At 44.0% G+C, this 20,542-nt stretch overlaps 1 protein-coding gene across 1 annotated transcript in view; it reads right to left on the minus strand.

Annotated features, from left to right (window-relative positions):
* EFCAB8 (EF-hand calcium binding domain 8) overlaps nt 1-20,542 on the minus strand; it is a 44,083-nt gene that overhangs the window by 12,368 nt on the left and 11,173 nt on the right. Inside the window, exons 10-23 of the mRNA XM_032762401.2 lie at nt 20,285-20,358; nt 17,920-18,050; nt 13,675-13,742; nt 12,461-12,609; nt 11,245-11,382; nt 9,129-9,236; nt 8,740-8,967; nt 8,190-8,260; nt 7,743-7,947; nt 4,532-4,786; nt 3,959-4,102; nt 3,646-3,864; nt 3,089-3,247; nt 863-1,031 (exon numbers count right to left, since the gene is read on the minus strand). Of these exons, the coding sequence (XP_032618292.2) occupies nt 863-1,031; nt 3,089-3,247; nt 3,646-3,864; nt 3,959-4,102; nt 4,532-4,786; nt 7,743-7,947; nt 8,190-8,260; nt 8,740-8,967; nt 9,129-9,236; nt 11,245-11,382; nt 12,461-12,609; nt 13,675-13,742; nt 17,920-18,050; nt 20,285-20,358 (2,118 nt within the window). The remainder of the gene's footprint in view (nt 1-862; nt 1,032-3,088; nt 3,248-3,645; nt 3,865-3,958; nt 4,103-4,531; nt 4,787-7,742; nt 7,948-8,189; nt 8,261-8,739; nt 8,968-9,128; nt 9,237-11,244; nt 11,383-12,460; nt 12,610-13,674; nt 13,743-17,919; nt 18,051-20,284; nt 20,359-20,542) is intronic.

Raw genomic sequence — 20,542 nt, forward strand, 5'->3', positions numbered from 1 at the left:
ATATGCATGGCTAGCCCAGGTAAACTTATCAGATTCTGCTTCCTTTGTTATCTTGCTAAGTGCTCCCCCCCTTTTATCTGTATAAATAAGATAGTTTGTGTCTTGTATGGTGCTCACATTATCTGGGTGTATTAGCAGAGCGCTGTGCTAATAAAACAGAGTGGTCTGACAAACTGTGAGTCCTGAGTCTAACTTTGACACTGGCATCATTTCCACAACATGGGGGCTCCCAGTCAAGCCTGTACTACAGACCAACCTTGCCTTCCCAAGGGTTGTCAAGTGTTTATCTTTGACGTTTTAGTAAGAAATGGCACTATGCCTGGGATGGCTTCAGGCAGCAGCTGGGCATTGGTAGCTCAGCCACAGAGGTTCATTCCCTCTGGGGCATCCGGCATTGGCCATTGTCAGAAGACAGGACACTGTTCTACATGGACCTTTGATCTGACCCAGTCTGGCTGTCCTGATGTGCAGTGTTCTCCCTGAAGATTTTCAGCCGGGTCCTGAGCCATGAGACGACATCCTTGTAATTTCATAGTCTTTGGTGAGAGTTGGCTGACACTCTCTTCTGCAGCACTTTCCTCACATTATAACCAAAACTGCATTGGTGGGCTCAGAATATTTTTAAGGATGTAGTTTTTGGTGGAGTCAGCTGTGGTCCAATTTAGACTGAGCTGAGAGCCAGTCGTCCTACTCAAATAAAAATCCTTTAGAGTTAACAAATGGCACTTAAGTTAGGAAGCCAGTTTTATCTAACAAGTCAGCAGAGTGACACATCTATTGGTCTCTTCTGTCTCATAACAAAGGTGGATCTCTAGAAAACACCAGCTTGTATGAATGGCTTTAGCAGTCCAAACAATTGTACCTATGTGCCTGCCTGAGAGCAGCCAGAGTTTGACATTGCAGTCATAGCTGGACGTGACAATCAGTTTGAGCTTTTCCACATACACAATGTGGGATACATTCTTCAGATGACCCCTCCAAGAGTTTAGAAGATCTGGGGGGACGAGGGTGGTACTCCAGCCATCCAGGACCTGCAGAACAGATGACATGAGAAATTAATTGGTGAAGATGCTCACTTGGGAGAAGGTCAACAGCTTAGTTTAAACATGATACAAACCTTTATAATCTATAAATCATCTCCACTCCTTATCTAAGCTATTTTTATGGCAGTTATCACCATAGTATTTAAATACCATGAGAATGTAATCTACCAAGAAACAAACTTTCATCCCTTCCAGTTTGTGGACAGCAATAATAATGGTATAAAGCCAGCAGGGTTCTATAGTTCTGACACCTTTTCAAGCACAATCTGTAACTATCTTGATAGCAGTATCCATCAGCTGGCAAAGTCTTTCTTTTGTATCCCAGTTCCACTGGGAATCTGCTAATGGATTGTGTCCAGTATAACACTAGGGAGTCTACAAAGTCAGGATCTTCTTGGCCCATATTTCTCAATTCAAAGAAGGCAAGTGTATTTGTTTTTCCCTCTTGCTATGAAATCACATCTTGCTGAGCCAGGAAGGGCTGAAGAACCTCCTCCCTTCCTCACAGAGGCGGTGTGAATTTAGTGTAGGTCACCTCCAAGGGTGAGGAGAAAGGTATGTTTTCATAATGTCACTCCAGAAAGAAAAATAATCCTGAAATTTATATTGAAAATAATGTCATGCATCAGCACGTCTATTGATACCTTCCCAAAAGCAATGAGACCAATCCACACAGCCTAGTTAATCTACCAAGTATTTCAAGAGGTGGTCACTGACACTGGCAGACCAAGTGCCAGCTCACACAGAGGCCTGTAGGTCTCACTGTAAAATGACAAATGCATGGCTGGAAGCCAGTCTGACTCACCCATGTGTTAGTATTGTTAAAATAGGTATCAAATTTATAAAAATGTGTTTAGTGTTAAGCATTTCATAAACTCTAGTGAGTTGCTGCTTGCATTAATCTCACTTGTAATGTCTCTATCCTAGGTTATAAGGTAGTATTTAAGTGTTTACTCTGAACGTGTAAACCCTCACAGTCAGGAGAGAAGCATTACCAAGTGTGAAATACTAGTTTGCCACAAGGGGTGTCATCTCCTGCCCAACAAAAGAAGTACCATAGACACCAGACAAGCCATTGTGGAAAATCAGGGGACAGAAGACTTTGCTAATTGTTCCCGCCACACTCACAAAGAGGAGATGTGCACAAGCACTCGTCCCATCAGCTTGAACTCTGGGAGGAAAGCAATAAAAATCCACCAAGAAGAAATTGATATCTCTGTGCCGCTTGAACTCTGAGAGGTGAAGATTTCTAAGCATAAGCAAGGGATCTCCAGCTTTTTCAGCCGGGTTAGCCCTAGAGGGCTTACAGAGCTTGCATATTACAGCAGCTTCTATTGCCTTTTAGAACCTAAGACTTACTCATTCATCTGTGTTTATCTGCTTTAACTTCGTAAATTACTCATTTCTTTTTCTTAGTTAATAAATCTTTAGTTAATTTATTATAGGATTGGCTACAAGGATCTAAGGTGCAGCTGATCTGGAGTAAGTGATTGATCCTTTGGGTCTGGGAAGTTGTGATTTTTGGTGTAAGGGAGCATCTACCATGCAAAGGCAAGTTTACCGGGTGGCAAGACAGATCAGAGTACCCAAGGTGACCGTCTGTGACTCCATGTTAAGCCTGTTATAAGTGTTTGAGGAGTTCAGACTTGATATGTGGTTGGTGAAATCTAAGTATAAAATTCACAACCAGTTTGGGATTTGTGCCCTGCTTCTACACAGTCTGCCCTGAGGCTGGTACTCATGTTTGAGCGCCACTTCAGACATCTTGACAGTCATACTTCCAATAACCTTCTAAAAATGCGTAGGTAATATTTGTGAATATAGGCACGTATTTTCAAAAGCACCTTCATGATTTAGGAGCATAAGTCTATTTATTATGCAGGGTCATTTTAGAGGCCTGCAGAAAATTCAGTCCATTACAAAAACTCTGAAATGCCAACCCCTTCCTGAAGGTGATGAGGAGAGCTTAAAGGAAACAAGGCTATGCCACTGCAAATTAATATAACGTATAAACTCTTTACAGCACAGATTCTGCAATGCACTACCTCAGTTTCCATAGATGGATTTTTTCTGACAGGAACTCTGCAGTATTTTGGGATTAAGTCACGAAACATGTTCTCATTTCTGCGAGATGTTTCTGTTTTTACTGCCCTGGAAACTTTCTTTACCTCTTTTGATTTGCAGTAATTCTCGATATCCCAGATCTAAGGAGAGACTTTGTTAGTAACTTTTTAATTTTCATTTACAGAAACACCATATTGCACATTCCCCTGAAACTGGCTAGGAAGTGACCAGTCACACCGCTCCCATTTACAATAGTACGAGTGGTGGACATAACTCATCCTCCAGTTTTCATTCCTGTGACATCTCTAGGGACAAAATATAGTCTCATTTGCTTTCCAGCTTTGTTTGTTCATTCACTAGATTTTAATTTAAGGTCTCAAGTTTTCACACAGCTCATTACTTTCCAAGCCTTTAAAATGGAACAAGCTGTTTGGTCTGTTTTGAACAGCAGACAAGTTAAAAATCCTATGACTTTACTTCTTATCTTCAGAGTCAGACTCTCAAAGAGGCTGTTTTTCAGACATCATAAAACAATCACCTTAATATAACCTAGGGAATCTCCAGTCAACAAGATGAAGTCCTCTGGATCCGTGGACATGGTACCGACTACTGCATTTACATCACCATGTACTGCCTGAAATTTGCCCAACATCCCCCCTTCACTACAGACTGACCAGGCATAGATGTAGCCACCTGCAGAGCTGGTTAGCAAAATGGCTGTGTCAGGAGACTGCTCACGTGTCTCCAGGAAAAGTATCTGCAAAAGAGAAAGCCATAGCAACATGTGCCCTGTCCACTCTCACATCCACTCTGATTGCTGTGTAGGTCAGAGAGAAATGTAGACATCTAACCTTTTCCACAGCAGCTGGGAGGCCCTTCAACTCTTCCTGCCAATTTGGATAGTTTTGCTCTTGGTTGCTGGTTTCAGCAGCATCTTGGTCTTTGGGAGAATCACTTTCTATGTCAGTATTTTCCCCTCCTGGAGGCTGGACTGCCTACAGAATCAAAAACATCACCACATACCTATAGCCAGGCCTCACATTGGAGGCTGATTATGTTCTGCTCTTCTTGATAGCAGAGTCTGCAGGGTGGTAAGACATTTTTGAAGGGCCAATATTTCTTTCAACCTTAACAACAAGAAGTTCTCTGTTATAAGACCAGGTCCTGAGACCCCTTTACAGAGGTGAGTAAGGGCCAAAAAAAGCAGAGAGCTGTGTAGGAAACATGCGGCAGAGGGTGGGGGGTGAAAAGAAGCAAGAGTACCAGGAAACCACCTTGAATTTTTACCATTTGTTGTTTAGGGCATGGTTAACTGTGTAAAAGACAACAATGCTTATGCTGTGACATGTCTTCACCCAGCTAGGAACAAGCCAGAGATTGTTGTGGGTTTAGTCTAAATCACAAGAGCTTTCACAGAACCATACCTGCTGCCCTTTAGCTTCATCCAGCTGCTTTTCTCTGGACTGTCTTATAACAGATGGAGCAGGAGCCAAATTTCTGCATTGGCCAAAAAAGGAAACAGAAGGATTCTCAGTAGTTGAAAGCCTAGTTGCCAAGCTAGTCCTCGAGTCTGCCCAGCGCTTTTTCCCAGACTCGGCATAACTGCTGAGCTTTACTGATACTGATGGTTTCTTTGGGATATTTCCTCTGCCGGGATCTTCCTTGCTCTCAATAAACACCTAAGCAATGGGAACAAAAACTGCATTTCAGTGTGAAATGGTCCCTTGAGACTGTTCCCATCTTCCTTCTTCAAACTGCTACATCCCATCCTGTCTGTTGGGCTGAATTACTAAAGAGGCAATGGGTTCTTCACTTGCAAAATAGACCCAGCCATTCTAGTCAGCAACATCACTTTTCTGCTGTAGCAGCTTAAGGAGAAGTAGAATTCCTGTTTCTGTTGAGAAGTAGCTGCCAGTGTGACTAAATTAGGGTCTGATCTATCTCCCATTCATAACGTCTGTGACTTCAGTGAAAGGAGAATGAGCCTTTAACTTGTAGAACAAATACCAATGCAGTATATTTTCAATACAAAATCTGGAGGTTCATAGTGGTCAAAGCTTCCCACAATCCAGCCTTGTAAAGCATTGGAACAAAAGGAGGAGGGCGAAAAATTGTTGTTCTTAACCTCTAAGGATAGGACAAGGAGCAATGAGCTTAAATTGCAGCAGGGGAGGTTTAGGTTGGACATTATCAAAAACTTCTTAACTGTCAGGGTGCTTAAGTTCTGGAATAACTGCTTTAGGAGATGGTGGAATCTCCATCATTGGGAATTTTTAAGAAAAGGTTGGACAAACACCTGCCGGGAATGGTCTCAGTAACACAGTCCTGCCATGAGTGCAGGGACTGGACTAGATGATCTCTCAAGGTCCCTTACAGTCCTATGATTCTATGCAAACATGATGCACTTACAAAGCACCACACAAATCTATGTTCTGTCCCGCAGTGTGCAGATGCTAGTTCTGTTCTGTAAGCTAAAACAGAATTCTGGCTACTGACATGCAAATTAAACATCAAGTGATTTCACAATTTCAATTTGCTCCAGTGATAGAACAGCTGCTGTCTCAACAAGATGTGCACACTCTGATGGGGACAGGAACAGACCTGTCCTGTGCCTCAAACAACTAGAAACCAAGATATTTATTAAAAACACAATTGACTGTACTTTAAATATCTTGTTTCTGATTGGCTGGAGTATTATTAATATTCATAATTTTATTTGCATAACTTCTCCAGCACTCTCAACTTAGTGTATAGAGGATACCTGTCCAAAAGCGCAAAACAACTGTAAAACTCATCAGATTTCCAGGTCCCCATTTAGGAAATGCCCAGGAGTGGAGAGCAGGGACATTATAAATCAGGACTGCAGAATATTCGTAGAACTAAAGGCACACAGCCTGGCTCCAGCTATCATCAGTATCTAATTTTAGTGAGCAACAAATTAAACTTTTTTTTAAATAAAAATATATTTTCTAACTGTAAATCATAAGAACACAAGAACAGCCAGACTGGCTCAGAGCAATGGTCCTTCTAGCCCAATGTCTTGTCTTCTGACAGTGGCCAATGCCAGGTGCTTCTGAGGAAATGAACAGAACAGAGCAATTTATCGAGTGATCCATTCTCTGCCCTCCAGGCCCAGCTTCTAGTACTCAGAGGAACAGAGATATCCAGAGCATGAGGTTCTGTCCATGACCATCTTGGCAAAGAGCCATTGGTAGACCTATCCTCCGTGAATTTATTCATGAACAGAGTGGCTGAGACCTTGGGAATTTTTGCTTTCCTCTGCAACATGGGGCATGGGTCTGTGACGCCGTAGGGAGCAGGGCGGATTAACCTGGAAATGTCATTTAGTTTTACTGGAACTGTCTGCATGGAAAATGGAAAAGCAGGGAATAACTTTAGGTAAGGGACGGTACCTAAGCCTGTAACCTGAGCCAGGAAGAGGGGTGGGGCAAGTCGACACCTTTGCCCAAAAAATTGGACAAAGGAAGAGGGAAAAAGAAGAAGAGGAAGAGAGCCTGCAAAAGGGTTTTTTGGTTTCAGTCTTGGGCTGGGGGGTGCAATGCAGGGAACCCCAAGCTGGGGTCTAAGCTCCCTGAATCCCCCAGAAGGACTTGATTGAGGGATTCTGGTTGTACCTACACGCTCCGCTTGGGACTGTGTCCTGTCATCTAATAAACCTTCTGTGTTACTGGCTGGCTAAAAGTCATGGTAAATCGCAGAAAGTTGGGGGTGCAGGGCCCTAACTCTCCCACACTCTGTGACAGGGTCACTTGCAGATTTAAATTACTGTAAATAGTAAATCCTCTGTAACTTGAAGTCTTTAAATCATGATTTGAGGACTTCAGTAACTCAGCCAAAATCTATGGCTCTATTTCAGGAGCAGGTGGATGAGGCCTGCAAAGCACAGGTCAGACTAGATGATCTTGATGGTCCTTTCTGATTTTAAAGTGTATAATTCTTTTTGAACCCAGTTATGCTTTTGGCCTTCACAATATCTCACTAACGACTTCCACAGATTGACTGTGTTATATGAAGCAGCACTTCCTTTTGTTTGTTTTAAACCTGCTGCCTATTAATTTCATTGGGTGACCCGTGGTTCTTGTGTTATATAAAGGAGTAACTAACACTTCCTTATTCCCTCTCTCCACACCAGTCATGGCTTTATAGACCTCTATCATATCCCCCTTAGTTGCATCTTTTCCAAACTGAACAGTCCCTGTCTTATTAATCTGTCCTCACTTGGAAGCATTTTTGTTACCCTCCTTTGCACTTCTTCCAATTCTAATATATATTTTGAGATGAGGCGACTAGAACTGCATGGACTATTTAAGGTGTGGATGAACCATGGATTTATAACAGTGCCATTATGATATTTTCTGTCTTACTATCGATCCCTTTCCTAATGGTTCCGAACATTGTTCGCTTCTTTGCCTGCTGCTGCACATACAGCTGATCATTTCAGAAAACTATCCACGATGACGCCATGGCCTCGAGTGGTAACAACTAATCTAGATCCCACCATTTCTATGTAGTGACAGAGCAATCTGATTAGCTGTTAGAATGTGGTGCACATTTAACATACTGAAGCACTTAATTTTGTAGGAAACAGAGCTGGGCAGCTGTTCTTGAACTTACCCTGTTTGGCATAAGGGTCAAAGGACTCTGGGATGCGTTAAACCTGCAGAGTGCCTGTCCCGAGTCCGTACTCCAGATCACTACATCTCCATCGCAGGAGGCAGTAGCCAAGAGTTGACCTTTATATTTGGCTATAGATAAGACGTCCTCTGAGTGGTAGGATTTCCAGTGTTTGTATTCAATTACCTCATCTTCTTTAACATCTCTGGTGAGCAAGATCAAACAGTCATCCAGGAAGAACTGTGTATTTAATGAAGTTAGAAGGAACTGGACTGTAAAGTACAACAAATCCCTCTCAAGACCATAATCTGCTTCACCTTTTAGACACTGGTATGTTTAAGGAGACATTTGGCGCACAGTAGGGTTAGAGATAACGTGCCAGCAATGGGAACCAAGGAAATACATTTTTACATGGGATCACATAATCCCCGCCCACTTTCTACTTACAGGTACCATGTAACTCTCTTACTCCAGCCAGTCACATATACCTTCAGATTGATATACAGAATTCCACTGATCTACGGGAAAGACACAGAAACAATGCTAAGGTATAACTAGTAATTGCCTGAAAAACATTTGCTCACATATGCAAAATCCACACTTCTCCATTTGTGCAAAATTTGCACAAATCAGATAATTGTGCACCAAATTACCCATCACTGCTGTCACCCTTGGTCAAACTGCATGCAGGAAGGCCGGTTTTATATGCACAATGGATGCCTCTGCAATGTTTTCAGGGTTTTTATAGACAGTTTGAAAGCCTGACCCTGAAAGGGCCACCTTTCCAAGTAAAACTGTTTGGTATTTCAGTTTGTCAGTCTTCTCCCGCTTACTCATCCTAGGACAAAAAAACACTATGATAGCACCACCCCCCGTTTCCTGGCAAGCTGAATCAGAGCATAATGAAATGGTGCTTCTACTCCAGGCTGGGACAGAGGAGAGATGGATGTGACAAGCACTGATAAAACACATCTCTCTTCTTTCACGAGGTGCTGACCTCCGTTTTATCCAAGTGAGGCATCTCAAGCAGACAGGCCCCATTGTTGAAGTTCCAGAACTTGATTGTCCCATCTTTCAAAGCAGTGATGAGACGTCTCTCCGGCCCATCAAAAGCCATTGCTGTTATTTCAGTGTGCTTGCCCTCTGAGGTCATAAACTGCATCATCTTTTGCCCAGTCATGATATCCCAGACTCTGACCATCCCATGATGGCAACCACTCACCACCTGTATAGACCACATGAAGAAGTGCATATTGTCAATCTATCAAGCTCTCAGCATTCCTAGGTCATAAGATATAATGGGGGGAGTGCATTAGACATTGGTGTGTCATTACAGCAGTTTTAGTGACCACAGATATTAAGACAGTTTATAATCCTGGCACTCACCTGTTTGAAGTTCCTGTTATACAGGGCTGTACATACCGGCTGGTCATGGGATTTGACTTCTGAGTTAATGGTTTCCATAAATTCTACCTCTCCATAGAAAATTCCAATCTGCATTGAAATAGATTTAAAAAACCACAAGATGCGAAAACAAACATTTCTGCAAAAAGAACCATCAGGATTTGAATAGAAGATGAATTATATGAATCAGGCAGCGAATGGAACATGGACTAAAGGTATCTAGATGCTTCAAGAACAGGGAAGCCATCAAAGACAACCCCCCAATATTACTACACCTCCCAAGGAAAAATAAACCAGGACCTCAAGAACATCTGCACTGCTGTGTTACTGATACCAAAGGGCCACTTCAGTCCACTGAAATACCCGAGTATATTAGTTTTTCATCAGGATGACCATCCTCCTGCAGATACACTGGAAGGAATGTTAGGTTACATCCAGATATTCCTTCTTTTATGGTGGGATATCTGGAACTGAGGTCAGAGCATTGGCTGGTCTGCAGAGCCCTGTATGGGTACAAAATTTGTATCCGCATCTGATCTGCAATCCACAAAGATGATCCACAGATATACGCAGATCTTCAGGGCTCCAGGTACAGAATTTGGATTCACATCCATTCACGATCCACAAACATGGTCAGCAAATATCTGCATCTCTATTCTGAGCCTCCTACTGAATAAAAATCCAGCATTTACTAATACCACCATCATGTATCACTGACAGTATTTAGCACTTTATGTCATCAAAGCACCGTAAAAAAACACTTATGGGCAGGACCTTGCAAAGTGCTGTGTTCATGCAGTTCCCATTGACTTCAATAGGAACTAATGGCACCCTACGGGAAGCACTCAGAACTCTGCAGGATCAGATCCCAACAAAGGGCCAAACCCTGCCCCCCGACTGATGTGAGCAGTCCCACTGACGCTCTGTTCACATGAATAAGGTGAGAATTTCAGTCAAAATCTTGTTTACAATATCCCTGTGAGGTAGCTAAAGAATATTACTGTCCCAGTTTTGGAGATGAGTACAGAGACGGAAGTTAGCTCACCTCCACTAGGCCACACAGCAAGCCAGTGGCAGAAATTAAACTAAAAAGTATGTGCTTCTAGTCTGTCTCCACTAAGCAATGCTGTGTCTCAGTGGGTAGACATTCACCTCAGCTACAAGGTCCCATGCAGGATTGGTTAGGATTTTTTGATTAATTGTTTTTCAGCAAAAATATCAATTTGGTGAAACACAACCTGCTGGTAAAATGGGGTCTGCTTCAGCAAATTTCCCAACTCAACAAAATGTAGAGAAAAAAAACACTCTGAAAAATAGTTGAAACATTTCATTTTAACATTTTCAAAAAGAAAAATACTGGTTTTGCGGTTCAAAACAACTTTTCATTTTGAAACTTAAGCTAGTTAGACTGAAAAAGTTGAAAAAAGGGCCAGAATCGACATTGCAAAATTATCAAAACAAAAAACATTTCAATTGACCCAAACCAAGAGCTTCCACTCCATCTACATTTGAGCTGGGAGGTGGGATTCCTTGCATGTGTACAAAAACCTGCACTAGTTCTGCTCCAAAGCCAGAATACCACAGGCAGCATCTTAGCTCCCTGCAGTTGTACTTGAGCAGCTGTCCCGCACGCTACCTCCAACTACACTGCTATTTTTGGGTGCTCGCTCGAGCAGAACTAGCAGAGGTATGTCAATGCAACCTGGGAACCAGACCTCCTGGCTCAAACAGAGGTGTGGTTTCAGGTTTTTTTATTTGTTTATAGCCAACATTTCAATCTTCCATTCCCATTCTGATGGTAAAAATTTTCAAACTCAAAAACATTTGCAGGTTGGGAAAGACATTTCCTACCCAGCCCCGGTCCCACATAGGCCCTAAAGGTTTAAATAGTGCATAAGCCTCATGTTGGCTCTTTGCACAAGAGTGAATTTAAATCAACAAGAACTTTGAACGTTAGTCAAAAATTAATCACTCACTGATGTTTGCCAGAAAGATGAGCAAAGAAAGGAGAGATCTCATCCCAAAAATACGTTTTTCCCTTTTGTGAAAGAAAAGGATACATTATGTCTTCTGTTAAAAGGTAAGATAACTAACTCACAGAGAAAGTGGTGCAGATGAGCATATTGTTTAAAACGCTGTAACAGGCATCAACAATCGGACAATTCCCTAATGAAATACTCCTGCCAGGAATGGACTGGAGACAGAAGTGATCTAGCAAATCCCAAACACGGATATTCTGAAGGATGCAGGAAAGAAACCAGAAGTCAAAGGGATTAAGGCATTTGTGAGCACATTAGAGAGTTCATGCTGTTTAGCAGCTCAACCCAGAGGAAATAAATGCTTCTCATATGCTCAGGCCAATATCCAAACACATGCACAATCCCCATGTAGAGTTGTGTTCCCTGCAATAGCCCAGGAATGGAGGCAAAAGACCTACCACATAGATGCCACCTTCCCCAAGGAAACCAAATATCAACATTCTCCGGGAAATTTTTGTTTTGTTCGCAGAATTCCAGAGAAGGTAGCACTAAAGTACAATGCTGCACTAGCTTTAAATTACAATATAAGCTATATGAATGGAATGCTTGGGGGGTTTGAGTCAAACACACAGCCTACAAGGAGATTCAAAGCTAAAGCTAAAATCTTAATATTTGAGCCTTTTCTACTGCCCTGGTTCTTCCTCTCACCAATGTTCGTGAGCTGAGCACAACAGACAAGGACACAATAAAAAAGGCTCTTTGTACCTGACATCTACTCAAGATGGAGCTACCAACAAAGGTAGAATGGCATCACGGAAGATGGCCAGGGACTGAACAGTGTTACTGCTCCACTCTAGGTTTTGATGTGGTTAAGACAAACAGGGCCAGAGGAAAGCAAGGAGGAGCAAACCACATTTTCATGCTTTGAGGACCCCTAACTAAACAGATGTGGAAGCTTCCCAGGATCATGGCAGCCATAATATTTGACTGACTGATTCTGGTGCCCCTCAGTTGCCTGCTCCTGGCCCAGAGAGGATGCAAAGATGTAGTTTTCTCTTCAGCAAAGCCAGTTTCACCAATGTTGAATCTCTTTTGGAAGAGCACACGCTAATTACACCAAAGGCTCCTCTCTCCTACTCCCATGTCTAGCATTAAAAGAATCTCTCTCAAACCTAATACAAATCCAGTTGGTCGTTCAGACACAGCTCCTGCACCCATCATACCCACAGAGGTAAGTAATATGGATATTTAGACGACGCTTTCCCATTGCCCGAGCACAGAAATAGATGGCTCCAAATGCAGCAAGCCATTTTTCCTATAATCCAGACTTTGTACTTTGTCTTTGGAGATGCTGAGGATGGTGTTTCTCTTTCCATTCACTATTATGTGAGTCACAGCAGTAACGTGGCCTTTCATCAGCGTTATGGGGCTGTTGGTAACAAATGGATTCCATATTCTAACCAGTGGATCCAATCCCCCGGTCACTAATGTAAAGAAAATACATTTTAGTTAAAAAAGAAGGCAATGACTCACCTAACTTCTCCAGTATCCCATGAAGGAAACACCGGAACAATACATCAGAAGATGTTTTGGTCCATACCTAACCCATCTCCTTGTTCTAATTCAAAGTAATTACCACACCTGACACTCAGAGGAGAAAACCTAGGACCATGATATGACTAATGAGGGGATGATGCACAGATTGGGAGAGTTCAGACCTGTAGCCAAACTGTGTGAGTTCTTCCACAATCTCCACTGGATAGTTTTTTTCCCCTACATGTGCTTAAATCTTCAATAAAACCAAGCCTGTGTGTCATACTAAGTCTCCTATTTCAAGTCTGAAACCTCACAGCATTCTAGAACTGACTTAGGGAGTGACAGATTCCACCAGAGAAATACAGTGTCACACGCTTTAGTCTGCAATAGAAGTACAAGGAAAGGGAGTTAGATGTGAGGTGTCTTACATCTTTCTGTGGATGACGACGTAGGGAATTTGTATTTATTTTTTTGCCGATTGATAACTTCAATGAAAAATGTTCTCAGGACACGAAGAGCAGGAGGCAGAAGAAAATTCTCATAGCCCATGCTCCACTTAACCTGTATTTTGAGGGTTTCAGTGGGACTTAAATGGAATACCATACAGGTTGCGTGCTGGCTTTTACATAGGGGTACATTTCACACATACAGAGTACAATCAACCTATGGAACTCTTGCCAGGCGATGTTGTGAAGGACAAAACTATAACACGGTTCAGAAAATAACTAGATAAGTTCCTGGAGGACCGGTCCATCAATGGCTATTACCCAGGGTGGTCAGAGATGGAACCCCATGATCTGAGAGTCCCTGCTCCACGATTATTATGAGGCCACTGCCATTAAAGTAACCCATTTCTGCTGGCCCCCTACGTGGCTGTTTAAGAGGCGGTTCTCTGTATTTGAACTCAGACTCTTTCTGGACACTTGTCTTTTTATCAAAGCTTTCAACACAGCAACTATAGGTGAGTGCAGAGATCAGTGGGGTAAAAATGGGCTTTGATGACGGTGACTTACCAAGCACGTTCATCTCAGGTGAATAATCGAAGCAGAGAATGCCTTTCCTTAAAGCAATCGTTGATAACCTGGAACAGAGAAAATAAAATGAACAGACTTGTGCAAGAACCACAGCGGGCCTTTTTAAAACACATTGCAGATTTGGTGGGCAAGGCTGTGGAAAATACATCTGCTTGTGTGAAAGGCACTGAATGCTAATTAAACAGGGGAGCTCCAGAATAGGTGGAATAGTCAGAAAAGGGGGAAATACAGACACAAGTGTAGAGAAGCAGGAGGAATAGCAAGAGAGCTCTATAAAATTAGCCAGACTCTGTAACCTGCCCTCCAATGGGCTCTAACTGAAGCCCCCGATCCAAAACATCCCCAAACTTTGGAAAAGTTCCCCTCCAAAGGGTGTAGCTCAGACCCATCTCTAAGAAGAAATAGTTAAGGAAGAGAAGGGACCAGGGCTGGCCTTCAACATAAGCAAAGCAAGGAGCTGCTTGGATCTCCACATCCCATACAAGCTCCACAACTTGTTAACCCCACCAGCAGGAGCCCAGGGGAAAAATATTGCAGGTCCTTTCACCCTCTGCAAGAATAGGACAGGAAGAGGAGGCTGGCTCACTTCCCGACTGCTAGGACCTCTTGCATTGGGCTTGTGCATATTGTTAGGGTGACCGAGCAGAAAAGAAATTGCAAGGAGAGAGGAAGAGCAGGGTAAAGACTCAAGGCGGAGAGATGCTAGGGTGGGGAGAGAAAAAAGAGAAGGTAACCAGGAGAGGCAGGATCACAGAGAATGTGCCACTTGGGAAGCCACCTGCTGGCAAAGAGGAAATGCAAAGAGAAGGAATGGAACAGCTATAAGGAAGGAGCTGAACTAACCATCCTCTAACCCATTCTTATGGATAGTACAATAGTCAGGAGCAGGACAAGGCCCTGGCTGGGCCTATCCAGTGATTTATTATCTGAGAGCCAGGGACATAACAGAAGAATAACACCTGTTATATCTGAGTCCTTGGAGCTCCGTCTCAGATGATATTCAGACCCCAGGTGTGACAATTCACCCCACTGACAGCTGTGAATTCCGTGGCCTCCGCCAACCCATTTCAAGGTACACAACCCATTTCTAAAAGGGAAAGCAGCCATGGTTAAAAATAATGAGCTGGGGGGTGGAGCACAAGGGTGAAAATCATAAAAATGGGGTTAGTGCAGAGCAAGAGGCTCAGCTGCATTAGAGCAGTAGCCACAATAGCTAGCTCACAGGCAGATTTTTTCATTTTTAATGATCTGTCTTTACTGGAGAACAACAACTTGCAGACAACTAGATGACTTCTATATAGATTCTCTCTTTGACTGTGTCCTCTTTATCCCCTCATCCTGAACACTCCCATGAGCAAAGATTCGCATGTACAAATGGTCGCAGAGCAAATTCTAAGCCTGCCATGTGACCCAGGGGTCCGTTCAATCACTAACCAAGCTACTGTTTGAAAGGAAGCTGGAGTGGTGCTCCTAAGAGTTAGGCCACCCTCCCAAGGAACAAAACAATGCCATGAAACATAGTTAACCAGCAGCACAACTTAAACACCAAGTTATGAATACTCAAGGGGTAATGGGCACTTGGCAAGTAACCCAAAAGCTGGAATTTATTCACACAAAACTTCCATACAAAGAGCATAATAAAAATGCCGCAATGATCCAGGCTAAAGCTGCCAAATAAACTGTTCAATGGGAATTGCTCACACAGTCCTCAGCTACATAAAAGACCATCACCCATAAGTCTCTTGTGGCAGGTAAAGAAAAGCCCAATAGCACCACCTTCTGGTAAATCTTCCACACAGCAACCGGGGTTGTGAAATTCTGAAATAGCTATTTTAGCATTAATCCAGATCTTCTTGAATTAAGCAAGAGAAAGAGACAGACACACACGCTACCACACAACTCTTCAGAAATTATCCAACATACAGATACAGCATGAGACAATGTCTCTGGATTTAAGGATGCACAATCTTCAGAACTGCAGACAAATCCATTAATAAAGCAAGTTTTAGTATTAAATGCAGACAAACCCAATTACGTAGCTCTGCACACACCATCTTTACATTCACAAATCACTGGAATCCATTCCTTTAAACCCATCTGTCACTAGAGGAACATATTTCTACAGTAAGAATCCCACGACCAAAAAGAGATTGTTAAATTATATGCATCAGCAACAGGAGACTTGGCATTACTCTCTCCAGAGGCTCCAAAGACAGATGAGTTTCAACACCCAGGTGTCAGCGGAATGCGATTGAGATTTTAGACTCTATTCCTGGAGGTGGTTATTTAGCATTCACCTCTTTTGTTATTCCATGATCGTTTGGACAGATTGCAGATGCAGAGGCCTGCAATTTCCAGGCCAACACATAATTCAGCCTTTTCAAGAGCAATAGCCACAGTTATCAAAGGGACTGATTTCGGAGGAGGGATGAAAAAGATCTGGACAGGGTGCTGTTCTAGAGCCAGGTGTTGCATGTATTGGGAAAGGGGAGACAAAATAGTGATTACCAGGGGCCAGAGAAAATTGCAGAGAGAATAAAATTGTGGATTCAACCCACTGTCCACTATCTGCACTATTTACAGTGAGCCAGTTGCTGAAATATGTATTTGGCCCATTGCCAGGATGCTAGCTAACGACAGAGCTGTCTGCTGCACCCCATTAGCTTTCAGGAGGCAATGGACTGCTGCCAGTCCTAATGCACTTTGAAAGCAGAGAAAGGGACAGAGACAGAATACAGAGCTGAAGAGGGTTGGGAAAGAAGGAATGAAAGAAGCAGAAAGGATTGAAGAAGAAAAGAAAGAGAAGGAGGAGAGAGGGGGGATATGGAAAGCAGAAGGAGAGAGAAAGAAGCCGGGAAGGGAAGGGGATTAAAAGAAAAGGGAGATGAGCTAAGGCTGCAAAGAGAATAAGCAGAGGAAGGAGTGAAGGGTAGAGAGAAATGAGGGAGGTGAATGGCAGCTGGAGTACACAGCAGATGCAGCTTGTAAACACTAGCAATGTATGCAAGACAACTTCGTCTTCCCCTTCCTCAAGCATTTTCACAAACAGTCTTCACTCTGTACTTGACATGCCGGATGTGTATTACTCTAGATCCAATCCCTGAAACATTTTAATTGGAGATAGGCCTGAACTGGAAACACTGGATTCAAACTCCCCTCCCCATCTCGGATGTTAACTCTGGGGTGAGCTGAACTTTGGATCGGAATTTTGCTGCCCAGCTTCATCCAACTTACATTCACCTGCCCATTCCCCCCACAACCCGCTGAGCCTGCCCTATTGCCACCTGCTCCTCCTCACAACACAGAGTCCTACTTGTGCTGCTCAGCTCTGGCAACACTCGGGTTCAGCACCACTGCCTACAAACAAGCACGGCACTCTCGGGCCCAGCAGACCAGGAGCAGCAACAGCAGGATGGGCATCCACACCCAGAAAACGGACCAGAAGGCTGTTCCTAAGCTTCGCTACACTGAAGCCCCACTTCACCTTGCCTTGCCTCTTGAAGACAGGAAGGGTGAAAAAACAGGAAGTCAGACACCATTGCAGCTGCATTTTGCTTATTTTCCACTTCAGCAAATCTAATAATAATTTCTTTTTAGCTAAAAAGAAATATGTTTAAGAGACTTGCATTTGTTTGTTCACTTTTCCTGTGGAGTAAGCTTTCCATGCAGCACATGAGGGTTACAGGACATTAAGAAGAAATCCAACCCAACCAAAATTTAGATTCAAAATCCCACAGCTGCTAGGGAACTTTGGACCAAGATTGGGACTTCCCAGCTAGACCTTTGCTCTATGATAGGTCAAACCAAACCCTTCAGCCCATCAGCTCTGGAGACATCTGGGTCTAGGCTAGACTTCTCAGGTCAGGTCCATCTCTACAGACGACATAATAGAGCTGGAACAGTGTCTTCCCATCTTCTCTGAAATTTTCCTCAAGAAACTGTTCCGTGTCCAGCAATTTTCCCACTGCCCAGAGGCCCCAGAAATTACTGTACTTACAGCCTGAAAAGTCTGTTGGAAACTTCATCTATTTACAGGCCACCGAGTAGTGTCAATTATGGGCCCCTTTACCCACTTTCTGTAATTTAGGTTTCCTGTGCCCTGCCTGAAATTTGAGTCCCAACAGGATTTTCCTGGAGGAAACGGAATTTTAAGAGAATTGTAACATTGCCTGCTACCATTGTGTGATGGATAATTTACAGAACAGACAAAGAGACCTGTCTTACTGGGGTTTACCCATGGTATGTAGTGGAAGTGAAGTAAGCACCATGGCTCTCTTATCAGCTGCTGAGCAGGAGGCAACAAGATTGAGCTGAGGAATGAATTTTATCTGGTGGCACCAGTCCCCATGGAGAGCCTGGAAGAGAGAGGAAAGACTTTGCTTAATAACACTGCAGGTCATAAACAACAGCACAAGGAGCTCATTCCTCATCAGTGGGGGCTCAGTAGTGCCACTCCCATTCCAACATGCCTGGGTTCATGTACAGTTTGAAGAAGACAGAAAAACGCCAGCAAAAAACAGAGTGAAATGTGAAGCTGAGGAACAATAAACACAGGAAAAGTGGGACAAGGAGCAGAGGCAGCAGAAAGAGGGAGAAGAGAAACATTAGGGTGACGCACACAGCAGGACCCCGAAAGGGGAAGGGCATAGTATTTGATTGGATGAGTGCAGTTTTGAATTAAGAGGAGATGGTTCATTATGCACATCAAGAAATGAGAAGAGGGTCATGACTTAGACTTGGGGATTGAGAGGGTTCAGACCAAAGGGATTCTTATAGACAAGGCTCTTCTCGGACCCAGGAAGCAGTGGGGCTTTGAATGTGCATTAGCCATTGTACCGAGCGGATGTGGTCTCCCCCTCTGATTGACAGGGAGAAACCCACAACTGCCCCATGGTGAGCAGAACCGGGACACCCGCGGGGGCGGGATAGGAACCAGAACTATAAAAGGCTGGCCCTCCAGCTCAGTTGGGGAAGAGCTGCCGGAGGAGCAGGACGTCTCCCCCGCTGCTGAAGCCCGACTGCCATACTGCCAGAGTCCTGGAGCAGCTGCCAGACACCGGGGACACTGAGAAGCTGTTGGGGCTGCCACTAGCTGTCTACCTCAGCGAGGCGAACGATGACCCCAGAACCCAGGTACCCCTGGACTGGGAGGGTAAGAAGGAGCCAGGGGAAGCTGTATAGTGTTCAGCTGTGTGACTGACTGCAAGCTGGTCAGCGTGTTGTGGACAGATTTCCCTGCAGACCCAATGGCGGACCACTCCTCCACTGTTAGGGCCCTGGGCTGGGATGCAGTGGAGTGGGTGGGCCTGTGTCCTTCTACCCCTTGCCACGCCACCATCAGGGTGGCAGCCTCCCCACCTTTAGGCCAAGCGGCCTGCATTGGTCTGACACCCACCCGAGCTAGGATGCTAGATGATTTTGCTGACTCTCCCAGCAGAGAGCTAATCTTTCCCTAGACTGCTGAGTTGCTCTGCCTGACAGCAGGCCAGAGCCCTTTCACTGATTACGACCCTGTGCTGATTGAAGGTGCCAGGCCTAGAGATGTGCCACTACCATGCCTGACTGCAGGCCAGACCCATTAACTATGTGCTGCCTGGCTCTGGCTGAATGTCAGGGCTACCAGCCCCAACTGCTGCCTCAGGACCTATTAACTGTTGGCTAATTCCCCCGAACAGAGCCACTCTAGGAGCATTACAGTGACTGATGGGGAGACACCCACGACCACACGACAGCCATCCAGAATGGTCTGAATTGGCTGCTTGCTGAGCTGCAAGATCGTGAATGTCTGACTGATGGAATGATACAAACAACCCACGGTAAGTCATTTTGGGTTGCAGAACCTGCCTTTGGGATGTGTAAACAGTGCAGCCCCTCGTGGCACTCTGCAGCCCATACTCCATCCCTGAAGGTGTGTCTACACAGGGAGTGGCAGCAAGTCCTAGAACCCAGCTCTACAGATTCAGACTCACAAAACTTGCACTACAGCACTAAGAATAGCTGTGTAGGAGTTCAGGCTCTGAAGCCCACCCCCTTCCTTAGGCTAAAGAGTCCAAGCTCCAGCCCAAGCTGCAACGTTTATACAGCCATTTTTAATGCAATAGGGAAAACCTGGCAAGCCAGATTCGGTTGACCTGGTCTCTGAGACTCACCACTGTGAGCTGCTACTCAGTGTAGACAGACTCTGAAAGGCCACAAGTCTTGGTCTATGAGCATCAGCAGTAAAGTACACTTTGCCTTTTTATGTAAGACTACGGAAGGAATGAGAGCAATGAGCATCCCACAGACCTGTTATTAGTAATATTTGTATTATGGCAGTGCTCAGAAACCCCACTGTGCCAGGTGCTGCACACACACAAGTAGATGAGGCCTCTGCCCCAAAGAGCTTACAGATTAAGGCAGCGAACAACATACAGAGGCTATGGGAAAGAGACAACTCTGATAGACATTGTACATAATTGCTTTTGAGTATTTTAGTTTGTAATTTAATAAATACCAACTTTCCCCAACTTTCTTCAGGATAGGGGAGCAACAGGAATCTAAGGAAAAGTGGGGTTTGTCTCAAAATGTAACTTTAGACAGAGAAACTCACAGGCACTCGGAAATTTCTGTATAGACTGGCCTTTCCTTTCAGGAGAAGATGTACTGGTATTCTGGCTAAGACACCTGAGGGAGAAAAGCCATATATTAATCCTGACCCAACACTTGCCACATTTCTCAAAAGAAGTTATTTTAATTGTGCTGAAGTGCACCTAAGGCAATAAAAGTAGCCTAACCCCATGCATGACCTAGGATATATAGTGTGCAGAATAGCTCGTCACAAAGGACATTCATTAACACCTGGAAGGAT

Source organism: Chelonoidis abingdonii, chromosome 14 (assembly GCF_003597395.2).
Source record: "Chelonoidis abingdonii isolate Lonesome George chromosome 14, CheloAbing_2.0, whole genome shotgun sequence".
Taxonomy (NCBI): Eukaryota; Metazoa; Chordata; order Testudines; family Testudinidae; genus Chelonoidis; species Chelonoidis abingdonii.